The sequence below is a fragment of the Eucyclogobius newberryi genome, unplaced genomic scaffold (genome assembly GCF_026437365.1).
Source record: "Eucyclogobius newberryi isolate DKJ021-1_F unplaced genomic scaffold, fEucNew1.0.hap1 SCAF_12, whole genome shotgun sequence".
NCBI lineage: Eukaryota > Metazoa > Chordata > Actinopteri > Gobiiformes > Gobiidae > Eucyclogobius > Eucyclogobius newberryi.
Window position 1 is genome coordinate 18,594,777 of NW_027315746.1, and position 26,378 is coordinate 18,621,154.

The following is a 26,378-nucleotide window of genomic DNA, read 5'->3' on the forward strand; positions in this document are numbered from 1 at the left end:
ACTTTGACATATATTGTTCACCACGTGCAATTAATTGGATTTAATTTTCAACAGAAAATGTGTGTCGTTTCCATCTAGATTGATTTAATTTATGGAGAAGCTTGACGTCCGCTGTAGTTCCGGTCCCGCCCACAGAGTAACGTTACCGACCAACTCTAGTGCAACTTCATAAAGTAACTCCGAAAATCTGCTATTTATGCTCATGACCGGGTTAGATAGTACCGTAACGTTACAGCAAAGTAAGTTTAACTCATATTATACTCTCATGGTTTAACCTGAGCAAACAAAGCGGTCAATCATGTACGCCGATTAAACGTTAGATATTCGTGTTGTGAACATAACATAAGTCTTAACAGATCCGATCTCGTCATGCTCCGGAGGCTGGCCTTGCACCCCTGTCGTCCCGCTTCGCTGGGGCTGGTGAAATGGGTCTCCACGGGGTCTGTAAATATCACGGAGCCACTGAACTTTTGGGCTGGAGAGAGAAGATCAAGCACCCAGAAAAGCAACGGGGAAAACGTATATGAACCAGCAACAGGCGAGACACTTTATTTTTGCAAATACTGACCTTTGAACCCAACACACGGGTTTGTTACTCGCCCTCTCATTCTGTAAGACGTGTAATGCTTTGCAGGACGTGTTTTGTGCCAGTTACACCCGTGTGGTCGTGATGATGTCTATGAGGCTGTGAACAATGCCAAATCAGCCTTCTACCACTGGAGCAAACTGTCCGGGATGGAGAGGGCCAGGATCTTAATCGAAACTGCCCATATTATTGAGGTAGTCTTATAGGGCCAACTTGTTTGAAAACTTTGATCATATATATTTGACAAAAATGGTATCATTTTCTTCATATTTTTATCAAATGTTTTGTGCAGAGCAGAAGAGAGGAGATTGCCCAGATGGAAGTTATCAATAATGGAAAGTCCATTACAGAGGCTCGTTTGGATGTGGATTCTGCCAGACTTTGTATAGAGTACTACGCGGGGTTGGCCAGCACCCTGTCAGGTTAAAAGCCCTTTAACATTTTTCACTAAATGCTCAGATACTAGATCATGAGGTCATAAGGTTCCCAGACAACTATTATTCACCTGTAAATGTAAATGTTTAAAGCATATTCTGCCACATTATGTTTCACCTCAATCATGCTTCTGTTCAATTTAGAATGTATTTGTTTGCAAACTGGTCAGTTGATTCTGATACTATAACCTTCAGGCCAACATGTCCAGTTGCCAGGTGGATCCTTTGCCTACACTCGAAGAGAGCCTTTGGGTGTGTGTACAGGCATCGGTGCATGGAACTATCCTTTTCAAATCGCTGCTTGGAAATCTGCTCCAGCTCTGGCCTGTGGTATTGAAACGTTTTTGCTAACACTGGATACTTTACCTTTTACTTTAGAATCTAGACACTTTGCGAGATGAACTTTCAATGACCCTCACAGGAAACGCTATGGTCTTCAAGCCATCGCCAGTGACCCCAGTGACGGCCGTGTTATTAGCGGAAATATATGGTCAAGCTGGTGCTCCACAGGGGCTTTTCAACGTTGTTCAGGGTGAGCAAGAAACTGGCCGACTACTGTGCCAGCACCCTGACATCGCCAAGGTGTCTTTTACTGGAAGTGTACCCACAGGCAAAAAGGTTAGTCTTTAAGTCAGCAATACAGTCCATGTCCATGTTACCATTTACTATAGTTTCTGTTTCTCAGATTATGGAAATGGCGTCTCAAGGTGTCAAACCTGTGACTCTTGAACTTGGAGGAAAGTCTCCTCTTCTGATATTTAGTGACTGTGAGCTGGAGAACGCAGTGAAAGGAGCGCTTATGGCCAATTTTCTGTCTCAAGGCCAGGTATTGATCTCATCTTTAAAATATTTGTCTTTTAGTACTTTATTTTTGAATAAATCTATTTATTTCTCTAACTGTTATAGGTGTGTAGCAACGGAACACGGGTTTTTGTTCAGAAAGATATTCTTCCAGAGTTTGTGGAGGAGGTTGTGAAGAGGACTAAGTTGATAGAAATAGGTGACCCACTGCTGGAGACTACTCGGATGGGAGCACTGGTCAACAAGCCACACTTAGACAAAGTGTTATCCTATGTCAATCAGGCAAAGAAAGAGGTATTTTGTCAAGTTGTTCTTATGGTTTGTATTGTATGTTTATGTCATGTCAGAGTAATAACTAAATAAAAATGTTGTTGAAGGGAGCTAATGTTTTGTGTGGAGGGGAAGTGTTTGTCCCATCGGATCCCAAACTTAAAGATGGATTCTACATGACTCCATGTGTACTTGGTTAGTTAGATGCATAAGTAATCTACACGATTCAACAAGAGTGATTCAATCTATTTTCCAAGGCCTTTACAATGAATCTTAACGTCTGTGTTTTTGAGGAATCTGCACTGACGAGATGACTTGTGTGAAGGAGGAAATCTTTGGTCCTGTCATGTCTGTGTTGTCGTTTGACTCTGAAGAGGAAGTGCTGCACAGAGCAAATGACACTGATTTGGGACTGGCTGCTGGAGTTTTTACCAGGTAAGTCAGACTGAAAGAATTCCTTAAAATAGTTTCCTGGTTAGATGAATTATGTTAGCTCATTCTTTTTCATGGTCATAGGGATGTGAGAAGAGCCCATCGGGTTGTTGAACATCTGAAGGCTGGATCCTGTTTTATCAATAACTACAACATAACACCTGTGGAAGTGCCTTTTGGAGGTTTTAAGATGTCAGGTACAGATTGGTGATGATTTAATGATTAATAACAAATCATCTTTAAACCTCACAATCATGTCGTGTTTTGTACTTTGCTAGGTGTTGGACGAGAGAATGGACAAGTCACAATAGAGTATTACTCACAGCTGAAGACTGTTTATGTGGAAATGGGAAATGTGGACAGTCTTTTCTAATATACATACATATATATATATTATATATAATTATACGTTTCAGGTCTGGGAAGATACTTGAAGAAAATAGCAACAGCAATCACATTTGATTTTAAATGTTCTTTGATAAATGCCAACAGTACCAAGCCAGTATTTGGTGTTAATTGTGTCATAGAAGATTATGTTAATTGCCAAAACTTTATTTAATTAAGAATGTAATTATTGTGCACTATTTACAAGCTAAATATATATTAAATGTGATAATTATCTCATTATAAAGATGGCCAGATGAACAGAAAGTATTTAACACATTTTTATTCAAAATACACAGGATCTTACATATTAGGAACTATTTAGTGTATATGCTTGACTTAAAAGGGTTTGAAGACAAAATATTTTATGTCAAAAATAATAAATAACAAAGATCAAATACATTTTTAAATTCAAAGTAAACAAAGCAACAATTTATATTTATGTAACTGAGAACCACTGTAGAAACTAGATCATTTTTTTCCTTTTGTCCTGTCGCTTGGCCGTGGCCTTTCGCTGTGAAAAATACAAATGATCTTTAATGTGACTGTGTGTGATTTTACAAACTGCTACATTTAAAACATGTATTTCCTTTTTACCTTTGCCAGAGGTCGTGTAGGCTTCTTGAACTGCGCTGACTCTATTTTGAAGGAAGAAGAATTGTGTCCCGTGAAGTGTTACTCTAAATAAATTAAACTAGCAGCACTTTTGCTTACCATCTTCTGAAGGAACATCCTCCTCATCCACCGTGTTCTGTTGATAACCCTGTTTGATTGAATGTCAAACATAAAAGCAAAGTATTTAGAGGCTCAACAAGACTAAATAAAAATATTTGTGGACTGACCGGTTTGCCATTTTTCTTGAGTTTGGTGTCTCGCAGGTGGTTTCCTTCTTGAAGCTTGGCCAGTCGACCTTGTTCTGCTGACACGCGCACCCTCAAAGTGTGGAAAGGTGATTGCACGTCACCAACCTTAAGATGTGGAATTAATCAAATGAATGAATTAAATCAATGAATTACATTTTTGTATTTTAAATTCAAGAGTTGAATCGTTGCCAACCTTAAAGTGAACGGCGGTGCCTTCAAACCACAAACTGTCACATTCACCCTCCTTGAAGCCAGGTGGTTCATAGTTCTCAGGGGTCACTGCAAACACAATGGTATGTTTATGAGCCATGTGAACACTGTTGAAACACTGGATCTCTTACTGTCGTCATAGTAGTAAAGCTTCATGGTCAGGCTGACGTTGTTGGGGAGGGAGCCCATGTTCTGCATAAGCAAAAACAGCTTCCGGATCAGCAACACAGACGCTCTTCTGGTGTCGTCTAGAGTCACCTGCATGTGCACGCCGTCGTTCCTGTAAAATAAGACGTTTGTCATCAATATTAAATTATCTACATGTTAATAAAACCATGCTTGTGCAGATCTTCTAACCTGAGGACGTTAAGCTCTGGTCCATTTGCTGTATATTTAAATTTAAATTGGTAGGACTCAATTATGCACTAAAAGAAACAAGCAGTTAAGTTTAAATTTAAGTTTATATGATCACATGTACTTTAATAGCTGAGTAACACTTACATTGGGATCATCAGGGTTGGTGTAGACCTATAATGATCAGAGTAGAAAAAGTTTCAGTTGTAGTCATCTGGACTCAGTTTGAAAAAGTAGACATTTCGACTCTCATCCAAGAGTCATTGTCAATAACAGAATTTAGGTCGAGAACTCCGATATTAATACTGTTCTGTGGTAAGACCCGCCCATTGGGAGGAGCCTTCCTGAAGTAGAAAGAGTTGTTGGTTTCAACAGAAACTCCCCCCTTGTATCTACCGAGCTAGCCTATTCAGAATCTTAATGGGCTGTTAAAACCTCTTTGTCTTAGTGAGACCCTGGCTCAACCACCCTGAGTACCTGATTAGCATTCGAATGCCCTGGTCCTTTACCTTTCCTTTCGAATAAACTACATTGCTCTGTTTTTGAGTCGGCAATTTGTCCTTTGGGTGAACCAGTTTTTGTCTTAAAGTGTTGCCTGGTTTAAAATAAACAGGGACTTCGTGTTGTCTAAAAATTCTCTGCAGTTTTTCCGACAGGCCAGACACATAAGGGATAGAAACTGGCCTGTCGGAAAAACTGCAGAGAATTTTTAGACAACACGAAGTCCCTGTTTATTTTAAACCAGGAAACACTTTAAGACAAAAACTGGTTCACCCAAAGGACAAATTGCCGACTCAAAAACAGAGCAATGTAGTTTATTCGATCCAATGCAGTGAAGAAAGCTGTAAAGAACGTTACATAGGTGAGACGAAACAGCCTCTACACAAGAGGCTTTATCAGCACAGAAGAAATACAAGTTCAGGTCCACAGAGTGCCGTGCATCTCCATCTTGAAGCCTCTAATCACTCGTTTGAAGACGGTGAGGTGAAGGTTTTAAGCAGGGAGAAAAGATGGTTTGAAAGAGGAGTCAAGGAAGCTATTTTTGTTAAAAAAGAAAGACCTTCTTTAAACAGAAATGGAGGGCTTAGGTTTAATCTTCCTGTTATCTATAATGGGTTACTGAACCCCTGGAAAGGTAAAGGACCAGGGCATTCAAATGCTAATCAGGTACTCAGGGTGGTTGAGCCAGGGTCTCACTGAGACAAAGAGGTTTTAACAGCCCATTAAGATTCTGAATAGGCTAGCTCGGTAGATACAAGGGGGGAGTTTCTGTTGAAACCAACAACTCTTTCTACTTCAGGAAGGCTCCTCCCAATGGGCGGGTCTTACCACAGAACAGTATTAATATCGGAGTTCTCGATCTAAATTCTGTTATTGACAATGACTCTTGGATGAGAGTCGAAACGTCTACTTTTTCAAACTGAGTCCAGATGACTACAACTGAAACTTTTTCTACTATGGAACACGCCTGGACGAATGAGGGATTACACCGATATAATGATCAGAGTAAAATTGTTATGCAAAGTATCTTACAACATGATAATTTTATAACTTACCCCAATAAACACAATCTGGAGCTGAACAAATTCCAAAATATAAAGATAAATGATTATTCATCCAATGCCACGTTTGCACTCAAATTGAAAAGATTACTTACATATCGCTTTTCTAATGCATCAAAGCAGCCCATCATCCTGAAACATGGAGAATATTTAGTTTATTTATAGTTATTATTAGTGTATTTTCAAGTATAACATTGTATAAATTGTTACCATTTCACCACTTTATTCGCTCCAGGGGTGTTGCAGTCTTCACGCAAGACTTTAATGCACAAATCTATCAACATAAAAGACATATTAAACGTGTAAACATAAATTATTGGTTTGATTTGTATTCAGCTGTGTATTCAATACTTATATCCCCACACATTTACCACACGTCGACCTGACCTCAAATAATAGCAGAAAAAGAGGGATTTGTTGTGGACTGTGGTGGAACATGGAGGAATGGACTCTAGACTAGATCATAACTGCAATTACACCTTATCATTTTCAGTTTTTAATCCATCATAACGCTCAGAGAGATTGGAATAGCCTCACTTTTTTAGAATTAATTTGGCCTCGATGAGAAAGTAGGACATTCTCCAGATAAAGTGGGATGAGGGGCCGAGGTGTGGTCATCCTACATTTATAGTTGACCTGAATGTTTCACCTTCCAAGTATCTGCTCCTGTAGGCGTCCTCCGGGAAGATGCCCCTGAGATAAGTTATGGAGGACACGGCCACGGCCATCATTCTCTTCACAAACACAAGCGAGGCCTGCTCGGTCTTCAAGTCTCCCTGAAACAGCCCTGTCCACTTTGAACACACCGAGTAAATATTAGTTTGCAGCGCATCTTTCACACGCTCAGTGCAGCTTGGAAATCACAAGATGGCGCCATTACTTTACGCGAGACGAGCCAAAGCGTGACAAAGCTAAATGTTGAAGTAATTTAACATTTTACACCACATGTGCGCCACAAAACATTCTATTGAAGATTTGTATTTCACTGCGTGTTGTAAAACTTGCCTCTGCTGTCGCCTCTTTGCTTTTCTTGACGCACATCTTGCTAGCAGACATTTTTACCTTGAACGTAGGTTTGGTTGAAAAAAATAAATGATACCGTAAAATCAATGACTTAACTCTGTGGTTTGCTTTCTACTTAGAACACAATGTCAAGGTGCAGCTAATGAATTGCTGATCGTCATCAATTATTTTTTTTCCCTGATTAATCAATCTGATATTCCCGCCTTCGTAAGTCGCTTTCAAAGACCCGTAAAAACACACGAAGCTCGCGGTTTGTTCAGTGATACACTGTGTTATGGATCCATAATATGTTTTATTATACTTCCGTGGGTTGGATAAAATATTTTTTTAAATGTTTAAACGTCAGAATTATGCAATTATTGTCATAATTACTTTACTTCCGTACTTGCAGTTTGTTTTTATGGACGATTAAATTAATTGCTGGCTTTCCTACCCCACAAAAGTATCCATTTGATAAACACGTCACATCATAAACCTTTCAGAAACAAGTCACAAAAAAGGCTTACATTGTCCTTTTTATTCCAAATGCTTTATAAAAAAGAAAATTATAATAATTTGTTATGATAGAATTGCCCCAGTAATTTGAGGCTTGAAAAACACACATTACATTAATATAAGATATACGTAATATTTTTATATTTAAAGTAATTATCTCAAGATATCTAGACAAAACACATGTTCACAGGACAAACTTCTTTGAAGCTACAGCAGGCAGCAGATCTTGGCCTTGGGTTTATTACTGCTTGGAGAAAAAGTCTTTACTCTTTTGGACGTCTGGTTTGATGGTGTCACTTCCTGGTTTCCAGCCGGCAGGGCAGACTGAAAAGATAAGCTGGTAATGAGTTCTGGTCCAGAAGACAAAACAGCAAACATGTACCAATATCATTTTAACAGCTAGAAAGGAGTAGCAAATAAGATTTTATTAGGCTATGGTTCTGCCATTTCTTAAATGTTTATATGTCTTGTTTTTGCAAAGCTTGTTTATACCTTCTCCATGTTTGTCAGTGAACTGAAATGCTTGGACCAGGCGCAGGGTTTCATCAACAGAACGACCCACTGGGATGTCATTGATGGTGATCTGCCTTAGAATGCCGTTGGTGTCAATAATGAAAAGACCCCTGAAAAGCCACACAAGACACAATGATCTGCCTGGCAAAATGACAATGATAAACGTTACTGTATGAGCAGAAGTGTATAGAACTAGACCTGTACGCAATTCCCTCATCCTCCTTCAGGACGCCGTAATCTGTGGAAATTGTGCGCCGTGTGTCAGATACGAGGGGGATCTTCATTGCACCCAGACCACCCTGCTTTCGAGGCGTGTTGCACCTGTAACATCACAGACAGGAACCCTATTAGGACCTTTGACATGTGTTACAGTGACAGTGAGTGTATTTCTGTTTTGAATCGTGCCATGCAAAGTGTGAGAAATGTGAATCCGTGGAGGCAGCGATGACTTCACATCCGATCTTCCTAAATTCATCTGCTGCATCACTGAAGGCAATGATTTCCGTTGGACACACAAAGGTGAAATCCAGTGGATAAAAGAAAAACACCACGTATTTTCCTGGTAAAAGACAAGAATCCTATTGTAAGTATCAACATGAAATGGTCTGTGCAATTGAAGCCTAATTACATGCAGTCTTTGTGGTGCAAATTCACCACCACACAAAGGATCAACCACGGTATATGAATGTGTTGTACCTCTGTAATCAGACAGCTTTATGTCCTTAAAATCCATATCAGGCATCACTGCTTTGGCAGTGAAATCAGGGGCCAGTTGGCCAATTTGTGCTTTGCCTGCAGACATCTTCGACCTAATGAAGGATTTTGACATGAGTTATAGCAAGATTTGATGAAACCAAAAAAAAAAAAAAAAAGTAAAAACGGGTTAGTAAAAAAAAAAAAAGGTTAGTACTTTGGAGTAACAGTTTGCTGTATTATTCTATCCTTTGCAAAGACCAAGTTTTTCAAAAATGTTTTATACCCAGCAAATAGCTTATACTAAAACCGAAGCAAATCGTCTTGGATCAGTTCTGATTTTACTGCGGGATAGGCTCCAGTCACCCGCGACCCCGAAAGGGAACAAGCGGTAGAAAATGGATGGATGGATGGATTTGTATCCTCCTGAAGCGTGGGAGCAAGTGTAGAACTCTAGATATTACCACAATAAAATAACCTAACAACATTGATGAAGACCTGTTGAATATTATCTGAAGTAAACCAACACATATCACACCAATTCAAAAGTGTTTCAAAAATACACGCATACTACTCCCACCCAAAACCTAAAAACAGCAGTAGTGTAATAATAATACTTTTAGGAGATTTACGCACCTTATTTTGGATTTGGTGCGTCCGGAGCAGCTGAGAGCGGAATGCGCACAGATCTCGGAGATGGGGACATTTATAGGCTGAAGCACAAAGTCTCGCGAGAGGAAGAAGAATGTGATCCTGGACCACTTGTGTTCAGGAGCCTCAGGGGCCTGGGCTCTCAAACACACACACACAGCATGACTTTGCACATTTTTGTTATCAACTTTTCATGCTTTTCGGAATCACAAGGATGTAGTACGGTAATGTTTTACAGTTAGGCCGCACCCACTTTCCAATAAAGACCCAAGCCTAACCTTGAAGTTAATACTAGTTATAATATACATAGTCATTACTTTTGTTCTATTATAACAATCGTTTCCGTTTATATTTGAGTTGATTAATGCATAATATCCGTTCAAATAGAGTGTAGGAGTTTTTATGTTTTGAACGTTAAAGTTTCAGAAAAAAATCCACAAATGTTGAAATGTATTAAAGATAAGGCTATTTGTTAGAGATTGGCTCCACAAACCTGGCAAATTAACCTGTAGTGTGTTTATACTGACAGAAACATTGAACTGTGTGTACATTTTTGTTGGATAGGTCTAGTAATTACAGAGATGTTAATCATAAAGCAGATAAACAAATCCATAATCCAACAGTTAAACAACACATTTTACCATAAAATGATCTGTCTCAAGCTCAGTTTCAAAAGTTTTTCTAGATTGTTGTGACGTGAACACAATCTGCAGATATAGTAACCAAAAATCAGGTGAAAACATTTGCCATTCAGCTCAATTGTAGAGATTCATTCTGACATACCAATTCTCTCAAGTAAGTTTAACAATGGCCTGCCTTTGTGAACTGTGCTTTAATTGCATTATTGTGCGTATACTTCCTTCTCACAATGTTTATTCAGTGACTCTGAGTCATTCTTACCCCATAAAATGACCTGCAAAATCTATTTATTGATATGCTTCATTATCAAGTCTTTCAGTAACTTCAAACAAAATACTAAATTCGCAACAATTATTAATGATCCTCCTTAGCCTAGATTTTAGGTTTTTTGTTGTTGTTGTGAATATTACTGTCTGTACCACTTTTTAAAATGGCTTTCACTTGAAATCTAGAATCTAACAAAGCAGAACAGAAAGGAGAAGTGAGGCAGCCTACTGTGTGGGTAAAACAGGCAACCAAAATTCAACACAACTAATTATTGTGTCAAATTCAACGCGTCATTCAATGCAAATTTGTCTCGCTACAGCCTCTGAGATTAAATACATTTTGTGTCTACTGCTTCCACCTCTTGTCTCATTTCTGAGCAGTCGCTATAGCAATGTCCCTGCGTCTCCCGGGCAACCCATCAAGGGCCCAGATAAGAGGAGACACAAATAATGATCTTCAGAGGCTCAGCAGAGGGACGCTGATCAAATGCCCCCATGCAGGCTCGCGTCACTATCACACACACACACACAACGCACTTACAATTAAAGCATCTGCCCAAATAACGCAAAATGTCTGAAGTATGATTCAAAAGGTTGTGTTTGCATCTGTTTCACAAAGCGTAGGCCCATAAATCTGAAGTCAGGAGGCGGACCCCAGACCTTATTTTTTGGAGGGGCTAAAGGTGTGTTAAGTTCTTCCATTTAGGGCTGCAGCGATTAATTGGGATAATAATAACGACTAGTCAACTACTGCTACTTTTACTAAATATCATATTTTGATGGCATTATAGTTACAACACATAAAACAAACAAAAGACTATGACAGTGGTAACATCAAATCAAAACATTTCAAAAAATATTTTAATCAATAGTAGGCCACAATATTTTCTATTTAGAAGCTTCAAGTCAGCATATTTCAACATTTGATTTGGTTAAATGTAGCCTATAAAGATGAAATATTAGTCTACTACTATTACTATTAAAATAAGTGTTAGCTGCAGCCCTACTAACATGTTGGTGCTCAAATAAATGTAGTTTGCACCCTGCAGTGATATATATTTAAAAACACTAATAAACACTAATTCATTCTTTTATTGTATATTAAACACTAGGTTCAGATTCTGATTCTGAGGTGATTCCCATTTGAATTATTTAGGATGAGATTGATGTCCAACGATAAAGAGACCAAACCCCCTGCCTGCCTGGCACCACACCTGAGACAATACCTGAGGATAATTGGTTTCCAGACTTATCTTTGGATCATCTCTTGAGAGATCATGGTCCTGTGCCATAATGCTGATCATTCACAGCAGGAAATGATTGCTATTCACAAAGGACCAAATGTGGGGGTTAAGTTCCAAGCTGTAAAACATATGAAAAATATGATTGATTGATTGATTTATAACTTGAAAGACTTTGTTGGATTTAAAGGAGGCTTTAATGATTAATAGACAAAATTGAGACTAGTCGACAATAAAAAATAATTGTAGATGCGTTTTGAAAATAGTAATTGCTATCTTGAATATGCAGACTCTAAAGGTAATACTAAAACGCAACAAAAAATACCTTTTATAACAAAGACAGCAGCATTATTAAACCAAAATGTCAAAAAAAAAAAAAAAAAACACAATACACAGTCATCACAGTTCAACATTTATTTGGTTGATGATCTATTGTAAAAAATAAAATCGCCGACTGGTCGACTACTAAAATAATCGTTAGTTTGATATTTTTATGAAATTGTGTGTTCGTGTAGCTGTCCCTTTAAGGATTTTCCCGCGCTGGATCACAGGACCGGAAGTGTCGCAGGAAGCGCATGAGCGTATGAATAGCCCGCGCCAAACTCCAGCAACAAGGAAAGCGTTTCTCCCGAGCCGCCCAGGAGGACACCCGCACACCGCAGCATCGCGTTTACCTTTACTGCTCCTTCAAGTGAGTAACATTTTGAGCTTTGTTATACATTGACAGGTGAAGTGTCCGTCTCTGACCAGAGTAACTAACTTCTCAATACGTGTGCTGTAGCTTTCAGTATGGCAGTCGTCATGGAAGAGGCAAACAAGTTAATTGGCCTGGGCAAGAAGCAGCTGGTAATGGGGAAGGTCGTGGAGGCCGTGAGCACGCTTCAGGAGGCCTGCGGCATGCTGTGAGTCAATTACAACAAGTGTGACTGCGCTTTTGCACGTGGCGTCACGTCTTATTGTGTAGTAGGCTTAAGGGACACATGGAGTCATTATAGCAGCTGTTTGGTATTAAAATCAAACCAAGCTACGTTTTTTAATTGCGTTGCTTTTTATTGCAGGGCTAAGCAATATGGTGACACAGCAGATGAGTGCGGTGAGGCTCTCTACTGGTGTGGTAAAGCGCTCCTGGATTTGGCACGGTAAAATTATGAAGATGTATAACTATGTTTGGGTTTGAACCGGTGGTTTGTCAGCATAATGACTGGGTTTGGTGTTGCAGCATGGAGAATTCAGTCCTTGGAAACGCTTTGCAAGGAGTTCCAGAGGAAGATGAGGACGAGGAAAAACCTAAAGACTCCAAAGTTGAAATGGAAAGCACAGAAAGTCTTGATGGTGAGCTCTGGGGATGTATAAAGTTATGACTGCGGATGGACAGCAAAAATCAGAGCCAATATCTTTTTTTAATAGGTCAGTTTTACATGCACAAGAGATTCGATCTTTAAAAACACCTGGTGAAACAGATTGGAGTATATTTTAAATGACTTAATCTTGACCTTTTTGTCTTTGCCACATTAGTCTGCACTCTTTGAACAAATGTCCTTGTCAAAACCTCCTAAATCTGTTACTCAGTTGTAACTGATAATGTAAGGTATAAATCTTATTGTACCAGAAATCACTTTGTATTTTTTGAAGCGCATTCTATTGTGACACATGCACAGTTTAAGGATATACATGTTTTTTTTTTTTTTATATATTTTTTTCTTAAATTCAGAAAAGACCAGAGATGAATTGCGGGTTCAGGTCTATGACGCCATGGCAGAGAAGGAAGAAACTCGGTCGACTGTAGCAGATGAGAAAAAAGACGACTCTACTACAGAAAAAGCAGATGCTGGAGAGAAAACAGACAGCACTTCAAACGTGACCGAAGATGGTGCCACAAATAAGGACACAACACCAGCAGGAGAGGAGCCTGCCACTGCAGAGAAACAAGATCCTGCTACAAGTGCTGCTACTGAGAAGGCTGTAGAAAAAAGTAAATCTCCAGTTAAAGATGATTCTGGCAAAGAATCTAAAGGGGAAGCTGAGACAAGTGCCGAAAAACCCAGTGACTGTGACAGTGATGAGAACAAAGAGAATATAGAAGTAGAGTCTCCGGCAGAGAAGGAAAAGGATGCTGAGGATGAGGAGACCACTGAAAATGACCAAGCAGAAGATGGTAAGTAATGTCAAACCCCACCAGAAAAGTTTCCTTTTTTTTTTTTTTTAATAAAAATGTGTTTAGATGGTGATGAGGAAATGGAGGGCGATGAAGAGGCTGACGAAACGGGCGGAGATGAGAAGGCTGAAGGCGAGGACACTGCTGAAAAGGTACTGACCAGCATCATGTGTCCTGAAGTGCAAAGGTAACTTTTGTAATTCCCTTAGGAAAGTGACGACGAGGAAGTAGGAAATCTCCAGCTGGCTTGGGAGATGTTGGAAGTGGCTAAAGTCATCTACAAAAGGTTAAATGATTGAGAACCACTTAATTTGAGTAACATTATTTTACTGAATGAGCTTTCCTGACCATAATCTGTACTTTAGAAAAGGGACCAAAGAGGGTGAGCTTATGGCTGCACAGACTCATCTAAAATTAGGAGAAGTTTCTGCTGAATCAGGTATTTTAATGCAAAACTACCGAAGTTTTTGTTTTATCCACAGTTCTAAAATACTGACTCAATTTATAGGAAATTACACACAAGCAATTGAAGACTTCGAAGAGTGTCTGAAACTCCAGCAAAAGCACCTGGAGTCAGATAGCCGTCTTCTGGCTGAAACCCATTACCAGCTGGGACTGACCTACAGCCTGAACTGCCTGTACAAAAAGGCCATTGATGAACTGAACTGCTCCATCTCTGCCATTAAGAGCAGGCTGGGTAAGCTAAAGCTGTTCTGATGCATGCTGCTCTACCGCTTTATATTAACATGAGTCTTTCTGCAGCGAAACTGCAAGCGCTCATAGACAAAGCTGCTCTGCTGGACGAGCGAAAGGAAATGGAGGAGCTCAAGGCCCTGCTGCCTGAGATCCAAGAGAAGGTAGAAGATGCTACAGAGGGTCTGAAAACTGCCAGTAACGCTTTCGAAGCGGTCAAGGGTGTGTTGGTGAGTGTTATATTTTTGGTAAAGTTTAAGGGAAGTGATTTGTGCTGTAAAATCCACACTCTAATCAGGATGGGAACACGGCTACAGAGACGGACAAGCAGACTTCTACAAAGGTATGCTATTGCACCTTTTGGAAAAGCTTAGAAATGTTAATGCTCTGATTTTGTCCAATAGGCTAATGACAAGCCAAGTGAAAAGGCCACTGCTGCAGACATCTCTCATTTAGTGAGGAAAAAGGTAAAGACCACAAGGTAAAAGCATGTTGTAACTGAAGCCACATGTGACTGAAGCGCTGTCTTTCAGAGGAAACCAGAGGAGAGTCCTGTGAAAGAGGTCAAGAAGGTGAAGCAGGATGAAGGCCAAACAAATGGAGCTGAGAAGACTGAAAACAATGGAGTCCACACAAATGGTCACACTAAAGAACCAAGTAATGGCCAGAGTACTAGCATGGAGGTGGAGAGGTGAGAGGCAATGACTGGATTTAATAGTTTGGTGCTCAACTAACTTTGTTTTGTTTCTACAGTAACTGACTGCATTTCCCCTGATGCTCCTGTTCAATCTGAAGTGTTCTGACTCACTTGACTTTTGTAAATGAATGTGTTTGTTGCAATTTTATATATTGTCTTGAATAAACTTTATACAACATTAATTTTTATCTTTATTAATCCACTTAAAGTTGAGGTCTGAATAAGATGCCCAGCTTGCAACCCTCCTCAGAGTTGGTAAAGCTCTGCATATAAATATTATAATACTTGAATCGCATGCTTTCTGCCTGGTTGGACCCGCAAATCTTTTGGCTCCCAGACCATAGAGTAGACTATTTTAGTTTTGGCACTGCAGTTGAATGAGAATTGTATCAGGTCTGAATGCTTGCGCTATGGCATGAATGAGCCAGTGTAACCCTGTGGTGGAAAAACTAACATTTGTTAGGGGGGAGAAGGTGCTTTTAAACTGAGTGTTTTGGTGAACTAAACAAACGGTATTACTGCCGAAGAACGATAATATGAACGTGTTCCAGGCGAAACACACCGTTAAGTTGCCCAAAAAGAGCCTGTCAAGTGTGAGATTTCTGAAGTTGTAGAGGCCGATGGCGCAGACCGAGATTTAAGTACCGCACTGCGCATCAAAACAAAAGCAGCATGGACGCGGCAGAACAGCAGGAGTCGCCCTACGACCAGTTACGTGAGTTTGATAAGGTCGGTGAGAATTGGAACTAACATTTCTGTGCAAACTTTGCCCAGCAAGTTTTCCCTCATGTTTGAGAATATACTGTGGGGCTGAAAGCTGCAACTGCTGCTAGTGTGGACTGAATGGACAGCAACAAATGGGGGAAGTCTGTACCTTCAATGTGAATGTAAATCTCAGAAATCTGGTTGTCGGTGTAATCCCTCATTCGGCCAGGCGTGTTCCATAGTAGAAAAAGCTTCAGTTGTAGTCATCTGGACTCAGATTGAAAAAATAGACGTTTCGACTCTCATCCAAGAGTCATTGTCAATAAAAGAATTTAGATCGAGAACTCCGATATTAATACTGTTCTGTGGTAAGACCCGCCCATTGGGAGGAGCCTTCCTGAAGTAGAAAGAGTTGTTTGTTTCAACAGAAACAGTAAATCCTGGTTGTGTAAGGATTCAAAATTGGATATGAAGATTAAATCTGACAGTTTCAGCAATAAACTAATAACATAATTGCTGCCTGTGGTTGTATTTGGGCTGTGGAAATAATTTTGAAAAATGATAGCATAATATTGAAAAAAAAACCTGAACTAGTTGCTGTGAACTTAGTTCAAAATTCAACATTCTGAACTATGAACTGAACTAGTTAATGTAGAAAGTGAACTTTCCCCAACACTGACTATTGATACAACACTTTAAATTGCAAACTGGGCCCAGGCGATTTGTTTCAAAATGTGACAGTACAGCATGGTCCCAATGCAATACTGTTACATCTTCAATGCACACATGGCTAGACTTGAACATCAAAACTTGTATTTAACGTGCCACCCCTGGAAAAGCCCACTACACAAGCACAATCGTACAATTCTGATCCAACTAACATGACTGGCTCAAACTCGTTTCCTCCATAGAGGCCTACATTGATCAATTCCATAATAAGGCTTCTGAAAATATTTAACCTTTTCATGATTCCAACAGAACCAAGCATCACAAGAGCCAGATTCATACTGAAACAGCTTTTCAGGAACCAATTTATTAATATCATTAACGTGTCATCAGCATCATCAATGAAATGAGTTAGTCTGTTTAAAGCAGAATCACGTGTGCATTCATTGCCCTTCTTTTCTTGACAAACACTTCAGTTCAAAAGCAGGAAGTAAAGAAGGAAGGGGAGGGACCGTAGGGCAGGGCTGCAGTGAAGGAGGTAATGCAGGGAAAGTGGCATCTGGCTGAGCAGGAATCTCCCCCTTCACTGGGATATGATTGGTTTTCCCTTGTGCAAGAACAACAAAAAAAATCAAAAGAAATTCAAATGGTGCTCTAAAAACAAAGATGAGAGGAAGTGGGCATTGTATGTTGGGATGCTGTTGGCTGCAGAGTTCTGTTCCTTAAAGCCACGTTAGGATTTGATGCAATCGTCATCGTCGGAGGTCTGGCTGCTGCTGCTACTGGTGTCGGACTCAGAACCTTCCTCGACGTGCGCCTCCGCGACACTCCTCCAGGGGGTGAAGTGGAGGGTCACGCCCCGCGCCCTTGGAAGAACCCCGTTTTGCTGAATGCCATTTTTCTTCAGCTGGGAAAATAAAAAAAAGATTAGTAACGAGACCGTTATCTTAACAAACCCTCCATCCGCTCTCACCTGTTCGGTTTTTGTCTGGAACTCTCTCAGCTCATCCTCAGTCAGAGGCAGGAAGTTGTCATCGTTCTCTGGATACTCCTGCCACCCCATAGCTTTCAACAACCTGTAAAGATCAGGTTATATATGTAATTCAGTGATGTTTATGTACTTTAATACTACATATCTAAAGTGCAGTGTCCTACCTGTGCTCTGCCTCAAGGGAACTTGACAAATGTTCAGTGTCTGAATCACTCAGAGAATAGGACAGACCATTCTCATGGACCTCCTCACTATAGGCTTTGGGCTCTGGGGTGCTGCTTTCTCCCTGACAAATACAGACAGAAATCATTACCATGCAAGTCCATTTATCAAGAATTCAATTTAAAATTCAATTTGAACTCAGTACTGATAGATTTTAATTGAATTAATGTATCCCACCTCTCCCGATGTCCCTGGGCTGCTGCTTGTGGTCAGCTCTCCTGTGCCCTCATCTTTTAGAGCCCGCAGGAACTCACTTTTACGGTCAGGACCACGGCGCATCAGCTTCAGCCTCGATGGAGCGATGTCTATGGGAGGTGTGGTGCTGGAAGGGTGTTGCTGCCAAACAAAATGATCATGCATTTTTTTAACTTGTGTGAATAACTTAAGAATGTACTTCCTACAGAAAGATTATACATACGTCTGTAATCTCATTCAATAATGCCTTGCATTACACATTTTAATTTACTGAAAGATGCACAAAGCTTGTACCTCCCTGCATCCTTGTGCTTGGGTGTACTTTCAGAAAATGCACACTTTGTCAGGTGTGTAGCACATTGTTATAGTGATAGAATGCAGAGGGACAAATGCCAGGTTAAGTGTGAAAAGAGCAGAGTGTTCTGGGACTAAAGCCGAGTGTTTAACAATCTGCACCTGGCAATTTACTGGGAACAGTGAGTGTGAACAGGGCTTTACCTGGCGCACCTTTAAAGTGTGAGATTGCTGTAACGCCGCTCACCTCGTTTGGGGCTTTTTGTTGTGGGGCACTGTTGGGGGTGCTGGGTTTGGCTGCAGAGACGGGGCTGGTGAACACAGAGTCTCGGCCTGGCACGTGAAGGCCAGACTTGGTGATCTCTCTTCCTCCAGCTTTCCACTGGGTGTTCTGAGGACACAGAAGGATTTACTCCACTGAGGGAACCTGCACAACTCAACTCATGCACTCTTCATTGTGTCTATGAATGTAATGCAATGAATTGGGGTCTTACTTTGGTGGGGGCCACAGCGGGCTTTGGGACCAGGTTCTTGTAGACGCTAGAGCCAGTGATGGGTGCCTTGCCATTGGGCAGGGCCCCAGCAGTGGCGAAGCCTGCGGAGAAGGCAGTGCTGGAGTCTTCCTTGGAAATCTTCTTGATAACCAGCATCTTTGAAACCATCGGTTTTCCACTTGGGGGGTTTTCTGCATTTCACACAATAGCTATTACCAACACAGTCTAACCACCCGTTTTTTCATTTGTGTTGCACTTACCCCACACTCCAGCACGGGGCGCTACCGCTCGTGTTTGAGTTCCAGGCTTTCCAGTTGTTTCAGGGTTGAGGGAAGGCTAAAAACACCAAGATTAACAAAGAATAAAACAAATGCCATTGAACTCATAATATTTTGCTATCGATCGACTGAAGTATTACAGACATCTGGTTAACAACTACAACAATTGGTAAAATAAAGATTGAGCTTATTGATTAATCTAGTGGTTATGGTTTCAATTATCGGTAGTTGTTTTTATCATGAAAGGTCAGAGACTTTGACCCAGAAGAAGCTAAAGCGTTTATCCATAAAAACTTATTCTCTATCACTATGTTTTGAAGTCTGCTTAGAACGATTATTTGATTAGATATTAGTTTATATTAATTTCAATAAGGGATTAGTTGTAATTAATTGATTAACTTTAAGTACTACAAACAACTAGCCTTTTGAACTACTTGTACACCTCAGCATTAGTATTTTACGTTCACAGCCTAAAAAGAAGTAGAAGGGAAAAAAAGTCAGGCATTATGTAGCTTTACAAATGTGCAGGACGACCTCCTAGAACAAATGGCATCAAACAATAATACTAATGTCCTTTATTGCACGGCCAAAAGCTAAGTTTTAATCGATCAATAACATTGTTAATGTTTTAATGAATATTTTATCAGAATATTGGGTATATTGTTTTTTGTTTTTTTTTTAAACGACTACCGGTAATTAAAGAAGAATAAAAAAACAAACAAACTTATGTTGCAATCTTTCATCGAGGATATAAGTGTAATTTATTCATGTTTGTGGGTAATTTTCACACTTTTCTGATAGGTCTAGTTAATCCATACGTTTAAAAATATGTTAAACACATTTAAGTTAGATTATCTTTAATTTAATACATAATATTTTTTACAATATAGCTCCCCCTAGTGCTTCTTGGAAGAAAAAGGAATTATGGAGGATTTTTTGGCACCAAATCTGAGTCTCATTTCCTCGTGGCGTGGACAGCCGATAAGTTCATTCACATGTCAATCATAGGATGCACCTACTGCTCACCTGCAGCCCCGTTGGCTCATCCCCAGCATAGCAGCACGTTTGCCTGGCTGCGCATGCGTGGTTGAAATGCCGGTGTGTGTCTAAGCGCATTCGAGTTCGAGCTGGCTCAGAAGAGACGGACATCTACGGAGATGAGCGATGCGATGCAATCCGTCGCGGTAATAAACAAACGCATGTGTAGCAGCGAGGCTGTTGTGTGCTTCCGCACTGGGTTGAGTGCGCATGCCCACTTCCGCTTGAGTTCTCAAATTGGTGAAAAATCCTCCATTATTCCTTTAGGTTTATAGAACTATCATTTTGACAGTATTGTCAAACCAGAACAAACCACCACAACTGAAATCTACTGATAAAATGTTTGCGCACTCAAATAATCGTTCAGATGAGGTCCGTAGTGAAACAGTTTCAATAAGTACACTGGGCTAAGTTTAAAGAATTGTACATTTACATTTGATAAACCTGTAAAGTTTTTTCTAATAATGTGAAGTGACTTACAAAATCCTCTTCCACAAACTTTAGCTTGTCGTCCTTGGTGTCTTTGCGTTCCTCGTTGGGAAACTTGTCCTGATACGAGGTGCCCTTGCGTGGGTGGAAGTTGCCATTGCGCTGCCTGTGCCCCGCCTGCCTGTCCCTTTCGCTGACCCCTCGTTTGGGTTGGCGTCCCTGATGGTGGTGGCCGTCCTGGGCTCCTCGCGGCGCTCCATGCCAGCTGGGGGTCTCCTTCCAACAGGAACCCCCCACAAGACCCCCGTGCCCCCCTTTGGCCACCCCAGAGTCCACAGAGTCATGCCTCAGAAGCTGCTGCCACCCATCACCTTTGAAACAGCACAAAGAACGTTAAACAAGGCAAAACTACTTGAGCAAAAAAAAAAAGACGATACATCTGCAACCTGTAGCTTTAGAGTTGAATGTGGCATTTACCATTTTTGGTGCCTTCAGATCTGGTCGATTGAGTAAATAATTGTACTATAATGGTACTTATAATTGTGTATCATAAATGGTCAGAAAGAGGAGGAACTTTCAGCAGAGTTTTAGCCAAACACAGCAGCTAATTAGGTGAACAACAACGTGCAACAATAAAGTAATTTAGTTATTGGCTAAATAAATGGGTGTCATTGTATCTACAGGTACCATTTTTACCCTTGCTACTTTGTTATTAATAAAAAACTTATATGATGGATTCTAATGAGTTTGAAAACACAGACCTTGCGACAATCAAGCTTAATCAACAGTGTGTTTTTCAGTTATTATATTTAATGTCATCTGTGCTGTGTATAATGTGTAACAGCCTGATGTGTGTGCATGCCTTGAAATGGTGTTGGACAACCGTGAAAACAAAATATCACTTACGGGATAATAAATTAAACAAACTAACGCACCAGCTCTCCAAGTGTTCTTGAATGAAACGAAGAAAAAGAGCGTACCTGCGTTACCCGTTGGAGCATGCAGGGAGCCGTTGTTGAAGAAGCCATCAGAAGAGTTGTGGCGACGGCGGCTCACAGAAGTTCGGCCATCTCTGTGGTGAGGCTCGTTTTGTTTCTCGAGGTTTGCAGCAGGGGACTGGACAGGAATTCAAATCAAAACAGTTTCAAAACATTAAAATGGATACACAATTTACTGCAGGATACAAGTTCTGATCTTAGTGGTCTCATCTTAATGCCTAGTGTCATAAAGTTTGCTTAAATAACTTGGCCACAACATGGTAAACAATAATGCCAAATGTTGGTTTGTAAATAATTGCCTGTAAATAATTTACAAAAGGATTTTCATTAGAACGGTAAATAAATTAAGTTCAGCTCAGCACCAACCTTAAGAGCTACATGGTACAGGTTAAAACATGATTAATAAATCTTATTTTGCAGACATGGATATTAAAGGCGTAATGGACGATTTTTTGGCCCAAATCTGAGTCTCATTTCCTCGTGGCGTGGACTGTCGATTAGTTCTGCTAGTCCTGCCAGTCCTGCTGAGTTCTCAAATCTGCGAAAAATCGTCCATTACGCTTTTAAATCAAAAGTAGGGGTGCAACACTTCAAAAATTGCAAAATGGTTTGCTGTTATTTCAAGAGGGGTGAAAAAAAAATTATAGCAAAATGCATTATTTTCACAACCATTTTCCCCCTGAATTATTTACTGTAGTTTGGTCAAATGTTTTGCCACATTTACCACGTTCACCATTTCACCCCAGCGTTCTTTGTCCGTGCACTCTCTCTCCCGGTGCAGTTGTGTGTCTCTCTCTGTCCGAGTGTGTGCAGTGCCCTCACCCCAGCCTCTCGCTCACAGCTTGCCTCTCAAACAGAGGAGTTTGCAGCGCTTAGAAATAGTTTCTGACCCTGTGCGTTGTCAAAGTGGGGTCCAGTTGGTCACGTGCTCGCAGGCATTTATGAGAGGAGACAAATAAATTGATGCACGCATTTGACTTGCAGAGATATGTGGCGCACCGTGACACGTGCATAAAGCGCATTGTAGCACGATATATTGTTACACCCCTAGAGTTAAAATATGTCATCTGTAAGAAAATTGATAGAAGCATATTAAATCCCTTACCTTGGCAGGCTGGGGCGTGGAGAAATTAAGCCAGGCAGGGACAAAGTCATGCTGCGCCATTTAGGTCCAGTGTTTCCGGTCAGTGGAACGAGGCATCAAACCTCATGGCCAGGATCTGATCAAATACGGAAAAATAAGACTATTGGACTTTCAAAAACAACTATTTTATAACTGAAATCACCCCTCTGGAGAAAATGGACAGACTGCATTATAATTAATTATAATAATAAGTATGCTTGTATTCTACACTGGTCAAAGAACACAGTTTATGTCCTCACAAAAAAATTCAGTTATAGCAATTTAATATAGTAATTTGTACATTCTAGCATTAACAAAAGTCCATTTTGAAATTGGTATAAATGGAATTCAATACCCCAGAGTGCGGAGCTCTGAAGTCCTTTGCCTCCTCTCGGTCTGCTGGGCTTCGCTTCTCAGGCCAGTTGGCACTGGATGCGGAGTGGGTGCCGTTAGGGTTTGGTAGCAGCACAACCCAAAAATGTCCTCTCCAGCTTTGTCCAAGGTGATACTCCAATGTTACAGGTCAAAAATCTTGACCCAAAATCCCATCACTTGTTGATGATCTACACGTGTGTATTGTCCCAAAGAAAATGCCCTCTTCACTGATGTTTTTGGTCCATTTATTTATCTCAATATAGTTCATCAATATTGTGTGACAGGATTTTGAGGTGACTGGCAAAATAGTTGCTCTAAAGAGGATTTGCTATGCTGTGGAACTTGGACAGCAGTTCCACCAGATGGAGATTGACACAGGCGTTGTCCAGCCACACTGTGTGCCAGTAATTGTTTGGTGTGATAAACCTATTACCGAATCATTGTAAGATTTATCGAACCAAAGATAAAGAAAAAATATTTCAGACAGTCTTGAGTTGGCGATGGAGGGCTCTAAAATGATGCTCACCTCATTTAACTGTTGAAATGACTGTCTGGGTGTAACAAAAATAATGCATCAATATTCAATGTCACATGACAAAGAAGGAAGAAGCACCTTATGTTACATCTCTGTCATTGTTTGTTTTGTTAGTGAGACCTAAACATTGCTGAAGAACTCATTCTGTTAAATTGAATTTAAGATGATCGTTTTCACATCTGTATTAAGTCCATTAATTATTCTTCGCTTTCCTCTGTAAAGCAGTAAAAGGTTATTCCAGAAGCCCAAAGTCTTCGTTCTGTGTCATGCACAAGTGCTGTGATTTCAAATAGCTTAAAAAAACTAGTATGACCTTCTTTTTCTTGGAGGAAAGTGTTTTGAGCGAGTGAGCGCATACGTCCAGTATTATTTAAGAAGGTTTTTTTTTTGGTGGTCCTTCTATTAAATATGGTTTAGCAGGGTGCTTGACCATAGAGTGTTGTAAAGTGTTGAATTCTCAACATCTGCTCAGAAAAAAAGTGGACCTGTAAAACAAGACAAAGTAAACCAAAGTTAGTCTGTGTAGAACAATCTTAAAATTCAAAAACAACATACTTCTAATTAGGCTTTTGAAAATATCCTCTGCCAATGTTTCACAAAGTGGAAGTAAACAACTTTCCTCGCGCATTGCTAGCTGAAGATGATTTATTCGACATAGGAGGACAAACCACTACTATGTATAATCAACAGCTCAAATATACAAACAAATATGAAGCGTTTTACTCATAATCTAATTGTTCAGGCCGGGGACAGTTTATGCGGTGGGATGAACTATTACGTAACAGCTCAGCATCAATGAGCCTGCCACATTTACGAGCTTAAGTGTTTAACAATAATAGTACCTCCAAGCCAAACATGTTTAAATCACAGATCTACAAAAAGCATCTTTAGATTAATTACAGCGTCGCTGTTCAAGACACAATTAAGTCACGAGACCGTCGCAACTTATACACACAACTTGCACGTTTCTTGTGTAGCTAACAAGGAATTAACACAAACCGAATTCTTATAGACATACAATTGGGACAAAAATGCCCAATAATGCAATTATATAAATAATGTGTTTAATTGTTACCTTGTTTGCATCTTTATTATTCGGTGGTTATGCTGATTGATAACTTTAAATGTTTGTCCCTCTTCAGGGTTAGCGTTTGCTTGATAGCAAAGTGCTAGCGTTACTTAGCCAGTTTAGTGCCAAACGTAAGCATGCAGGTTGCTAGAATAAACTATACAATTGACCTAAAAAATATATACATACGCATTTTACACCCCAACAGAATTTGAAAAATCAACAATTCAAGTTATCGTCGCGGCCACAGTGTGGAGGTAAACAGACCTGGCTTCGTTGAACCAACACTGTTTCAAAATGGCTACCTTAGCAGCGGCAGCACACATTCATCAGCTTGCTAAAGGCTAATGCTAACTTTCCAGGCTTTCATTACGATACCTGCGTTGGCGTCTGATACTCTGTGGTGAATCGCTTCTAATGAGTATTTCCGGGCATCAACAAAGAGTTTATATTTTCACGCCACCATGAACCTAATGTATATTACGACTCGAAGTGTTTGTTTGGGTTTTCCAGAGCGCTTACCACTGGCGCTGGCACTGAGGGATTCAGAGCCTCAATAGAGCTACATTCAACACCAAGCTGACTTATGCAGCGTGTTACCGCCGAACAAATGCATGTTCAAATACTAAAGACTCATTTATAAGTAACTCATTAAATTGCACTGCACATCAAATCTCGGGGTTTACCTTATTTTATTCGTAGTATTATAATTTTGACACGTCTTCTTTGGCTCGCATGCGGATTACAACACGTTTTTTCTTGAACATAACTCAGCGTCTCCACCGCCAAACCAATCGATAACAGAACCGCAACTCGTTCAAGAAAACTAGTAAAACAGACAGGCATTTAATGGAGCATCGATAAATGACAGCCATCAACGACCTCTGGACGCAAGAGCGGGAGTAGTCGGTAAATAAAATGGTTTTCTAATGGATTAGTCTTTACCTCCCGAACGAAAAAAGGGCTGCACTTTTACAGTACAAACCCATAATATATTGCATCATAACATTCGGACTTCTTTGACGTAACTGACTGTTAGCCATGCATTTAGCTGCCCATTTAGCCTTGGTACTTCCACTTGCTTTTAAAGATTCCAATGCACTGAAAATAACACATAACGTATCTTCTGTTTCAGGTTGACATGTTAAAGTTTGCATTAAGTAGAGTCATAACTACAAAGGTAAGTGGGGATCCCGATCAGACACAATAAATAACATTATTTAAAGTTGTTCTGAAGATTAGGTTGTTTTTTTTAGGTCACGTCATGGAGATGCTTGCAAGAGCAGACTTCCAGGTCACATCTATTCTCCTCAAACTCCTATGTGTTCTTTCATCCCCCTTCATTATCACAAAGATGGACCCCTAAAAGCTGTTTTTTGAACACCAGACCCATCACCTGGGGGTTGTCATGTCTCTGTCATGGGAGGGGTGAAGGAGAAAAGGCTCAAGAAGATGATAACAACAGTTTTAGTTTAAAGGCTATTTTCCAAGGTCCCAAACCAGCTTTGTACCTTGGTTTTTCTGGGCTCATCCCATTTCTGTCAGCCCCAGTTCTGATGGCAGCCACAAGCACCTTCTACCCTGAAGTCGCATATGCCCAGATGGTTTATGGAGCCTCCATTGTCTCATTTCTTGGAGGTGCACGCTGGGGATATGCTCTCCCTGAAGGTAGTCCTGCCCTGCCGGATTGGAAAAACTTGGGGAACAGTGTGGTGCCATCACTTCTAGCCTGGATGGCATTACTTTGCATGGACAACATTACTGAGGGAGTTCTAGTTGTTATTATGGGACTAGGTCTGTCTCTGCACTATGACCTTAATATCCTGCCTCAATATCCTTCCTGGTTTAAAGCAATGCGCACCATCCTCACTTTGGTGGCTACCTTCTCACTTGTGGCTACACTTGCGCTTAAAAACATATATTCTGACAAGGTAAAACAATAAAATGGTAGATAACCCTGGTTTGTGATTGAACTGTGCACTCTGTGTATCTTTTCTGTTGGGG

At 40.3% G+C, this 26,378-nt stretch overlaps 6 protein-coding genes across 8 annotated transcripts in view; 3 read left to right on the forward strand and 3 right to left on the reverse strand.

The window, feature by feature from the left end:
* Positions 1-9,338, reverse strand: part of LOC140356311 (peroxiredoxin-1) — a 60,943-nt gene extending 51,605 nt beyond the window's left edge. The window contains exons 1-6 of the mRNA XM_072441175.1: positions 9,257-9,338; positions 8,624-8,736; positions 8,333-8,486; positions 8,126-8,248; positions 7,907-8,037; positions 7,612-7,738 (exon numbers count right to left, since the gene is read on the reverse strand). Of these exons, the coding sequence (XP_072297276.1) occupies positions 7,656-7,738; positions 7,907-8,037; positions 8,126-8,248; positions 8,333-8,486; positions 8,624-8,729 (597 nt within the window). The 5' untranslated portion in view covers positions 8,730-8,736; positions 9,257-9,338 and the 3' untranslated portion in view covers positions 7,612-7,655. The remainder of the gene's footprint in view (positions 1-7,611; positions 7,739-7,906; positions 8,038-8,125; positions 8,249-8,332; positions 8,487-8,623; positions 8,737-9,256) is intronic.
* Positions 124-3,748, forward strand: aldh9a1b (aldehyde dehydrogenase 9 family, member A1b). 2 transcript variants are annotated; one of them, XM_072441163.1, is made up of 12 exons: positions 124-239; positions 348-538; positions 635-780; positions 879-1,008; positions 1,216-1,350; positions 1,442-1,638; positions 1,706-1,846; positions 1,927-2,115; positions 2,199-2,286; positions 2,385-2,526; positions 2,608-2,720; positions 2,802-3,748. In XM_072441163.1, the coding sequence occupies exons 2-12, from the start codon at positions 370-372 to the stop codon at positions 2,894-2,896; spliced, it is 1,545 nt and encodes a 514-aa protein (XP_072297264.1). In that variant the 5' UTR covers positions 124-239; positions 348-369; the 3' UTR covers positions 2,897-3,748. The 2 variants fall into 2 exon arrangements, with proteins under 2 accessions (XP_072297264.1, XP_072297266.1); XM_072441165.1 differs by having other exon boundaries at positions 127-239; positions 357-538.
* Positions 3,602-6,713, reverse strand: zte38 (zebrafish testis-expressed 38). Its single transcript, XM_072440284.1, has 10 exons — positions 6,546-6,713; positions 6,107-6,170; positions 5,992-6,028; positions 5,891-5,911; positions 4,482-4,508; positions 4,338-4,405; positions 4,112-4,260; positions 3,964-4,049; positions 3,750-3,875; positions 3,602-3,670 (listed from the first exon to the last, which is right to left on the reverse strand). Exons 1-10 carry the CDS (start codon positions 6,625-6,627, stop codon positions 3,602-3,604), a joined length of 729 nt encoding a protein of 242 aa, XP_072296385.1. The 5' UTR covers positions 6,628-6,713.
* A 2,841-nt stretch (positions 9,339-12,179) lies between the features above and the next one.
* On the forward strand, positions 12,180-15,040 carry LOC140355618 (histone-binding protein N1/N2-like). The gene is made up of 13 exons (XM_072440285.1): positions 12,180-12,319; positions 12,476-12,556; positions 12,637-12,749; positions 13,129-13,572; positions 13,639-13,724; positions 13,782-13,858; positions 13,938-14,011; positions 14,081-14,269; positions 14,335-14,495; positions 14,564-14,608; positions 14,670-14,732; positions 14,799-14,956; positions 15,019-15,040. Exons 1-13 carry the CDS (start codon positions 12,207-12,209, stop codon positions 15,023-15,025), a joined length of 1,611 nt encoding a protein of 536 aa, XP_072296386.1. The 5' UTR covers positions 12,180-12,206; the 3' UTR covers positions 15,026-15,040.
* Positions 15,041-16,668: 1,628 nt separating this feature from the next.
* LOC140356305 (vasculin-like protein 1) lies at positions 16,669-23,757 on the reverse strand. Its single transcript, XM_072441166.1, has 11 exons — positions 22,751-23,757; positions 22,378-22,492; positions 21,255-21,390; positions 20,326-20,645; positions 18,790-18,865; positions 18,530-18,720; positions 18,283-18,426; positions 17,724-17,882; positions 17,489-17,610; positions 17,307-17,409; positions 16,669-17,240 (listed from the first exon to the last, which is right to left on the reverse strand). The coding sequence occupies exons 2-11, from the start codon at positions 22,435-22,437 to the stop codon at positions 17,067-17,069; spliced, it is 1,485 nt and encodes a 494-aa protein (XP_072297267.1). The 5' UTR covers positions 22,438-22,492; positions 22,751-23,757; the 3' UTR covers positions 16,669-17,066.
* A 974-nt stretch (positions 23,758-24,731) lies between these two features.
* On the forward strand, positions 24,732-26,330 carry LOC140356309 (transmembrane protein 69-like). 2 transcript variants are annotated; one of them, XM_072441173.1, is made up of 3 exons: positions 24,732-25,283; positions 25,510-25,554; positions 25,631-26,330. In XM_072441173.1, the coding sequence occupies exons 2-3, from the start codon at positions 25,516-25,518 to the stop codon at positions 26,315-26,317; spliced, it is 726 nt and encodes a 241-aa protein (XP_072297274.1). In that variant the 5' UTR covers positions 24,732-25,283; positions 25,510-25,515; the 3' UTR covers positions 26,318-26,330. The 2 variants fall into 2 exon arrangements, with proteins under 2 accessions (XP_072297274.1, XP_072297275.1); XM_072441174.1 differs by lacking the exon at positions 24,732-25,283 and having other exon boundaries at positions 25,424-25,554.
* Positions 26,331-26,378: the final 48 nt, after the last annotated feature.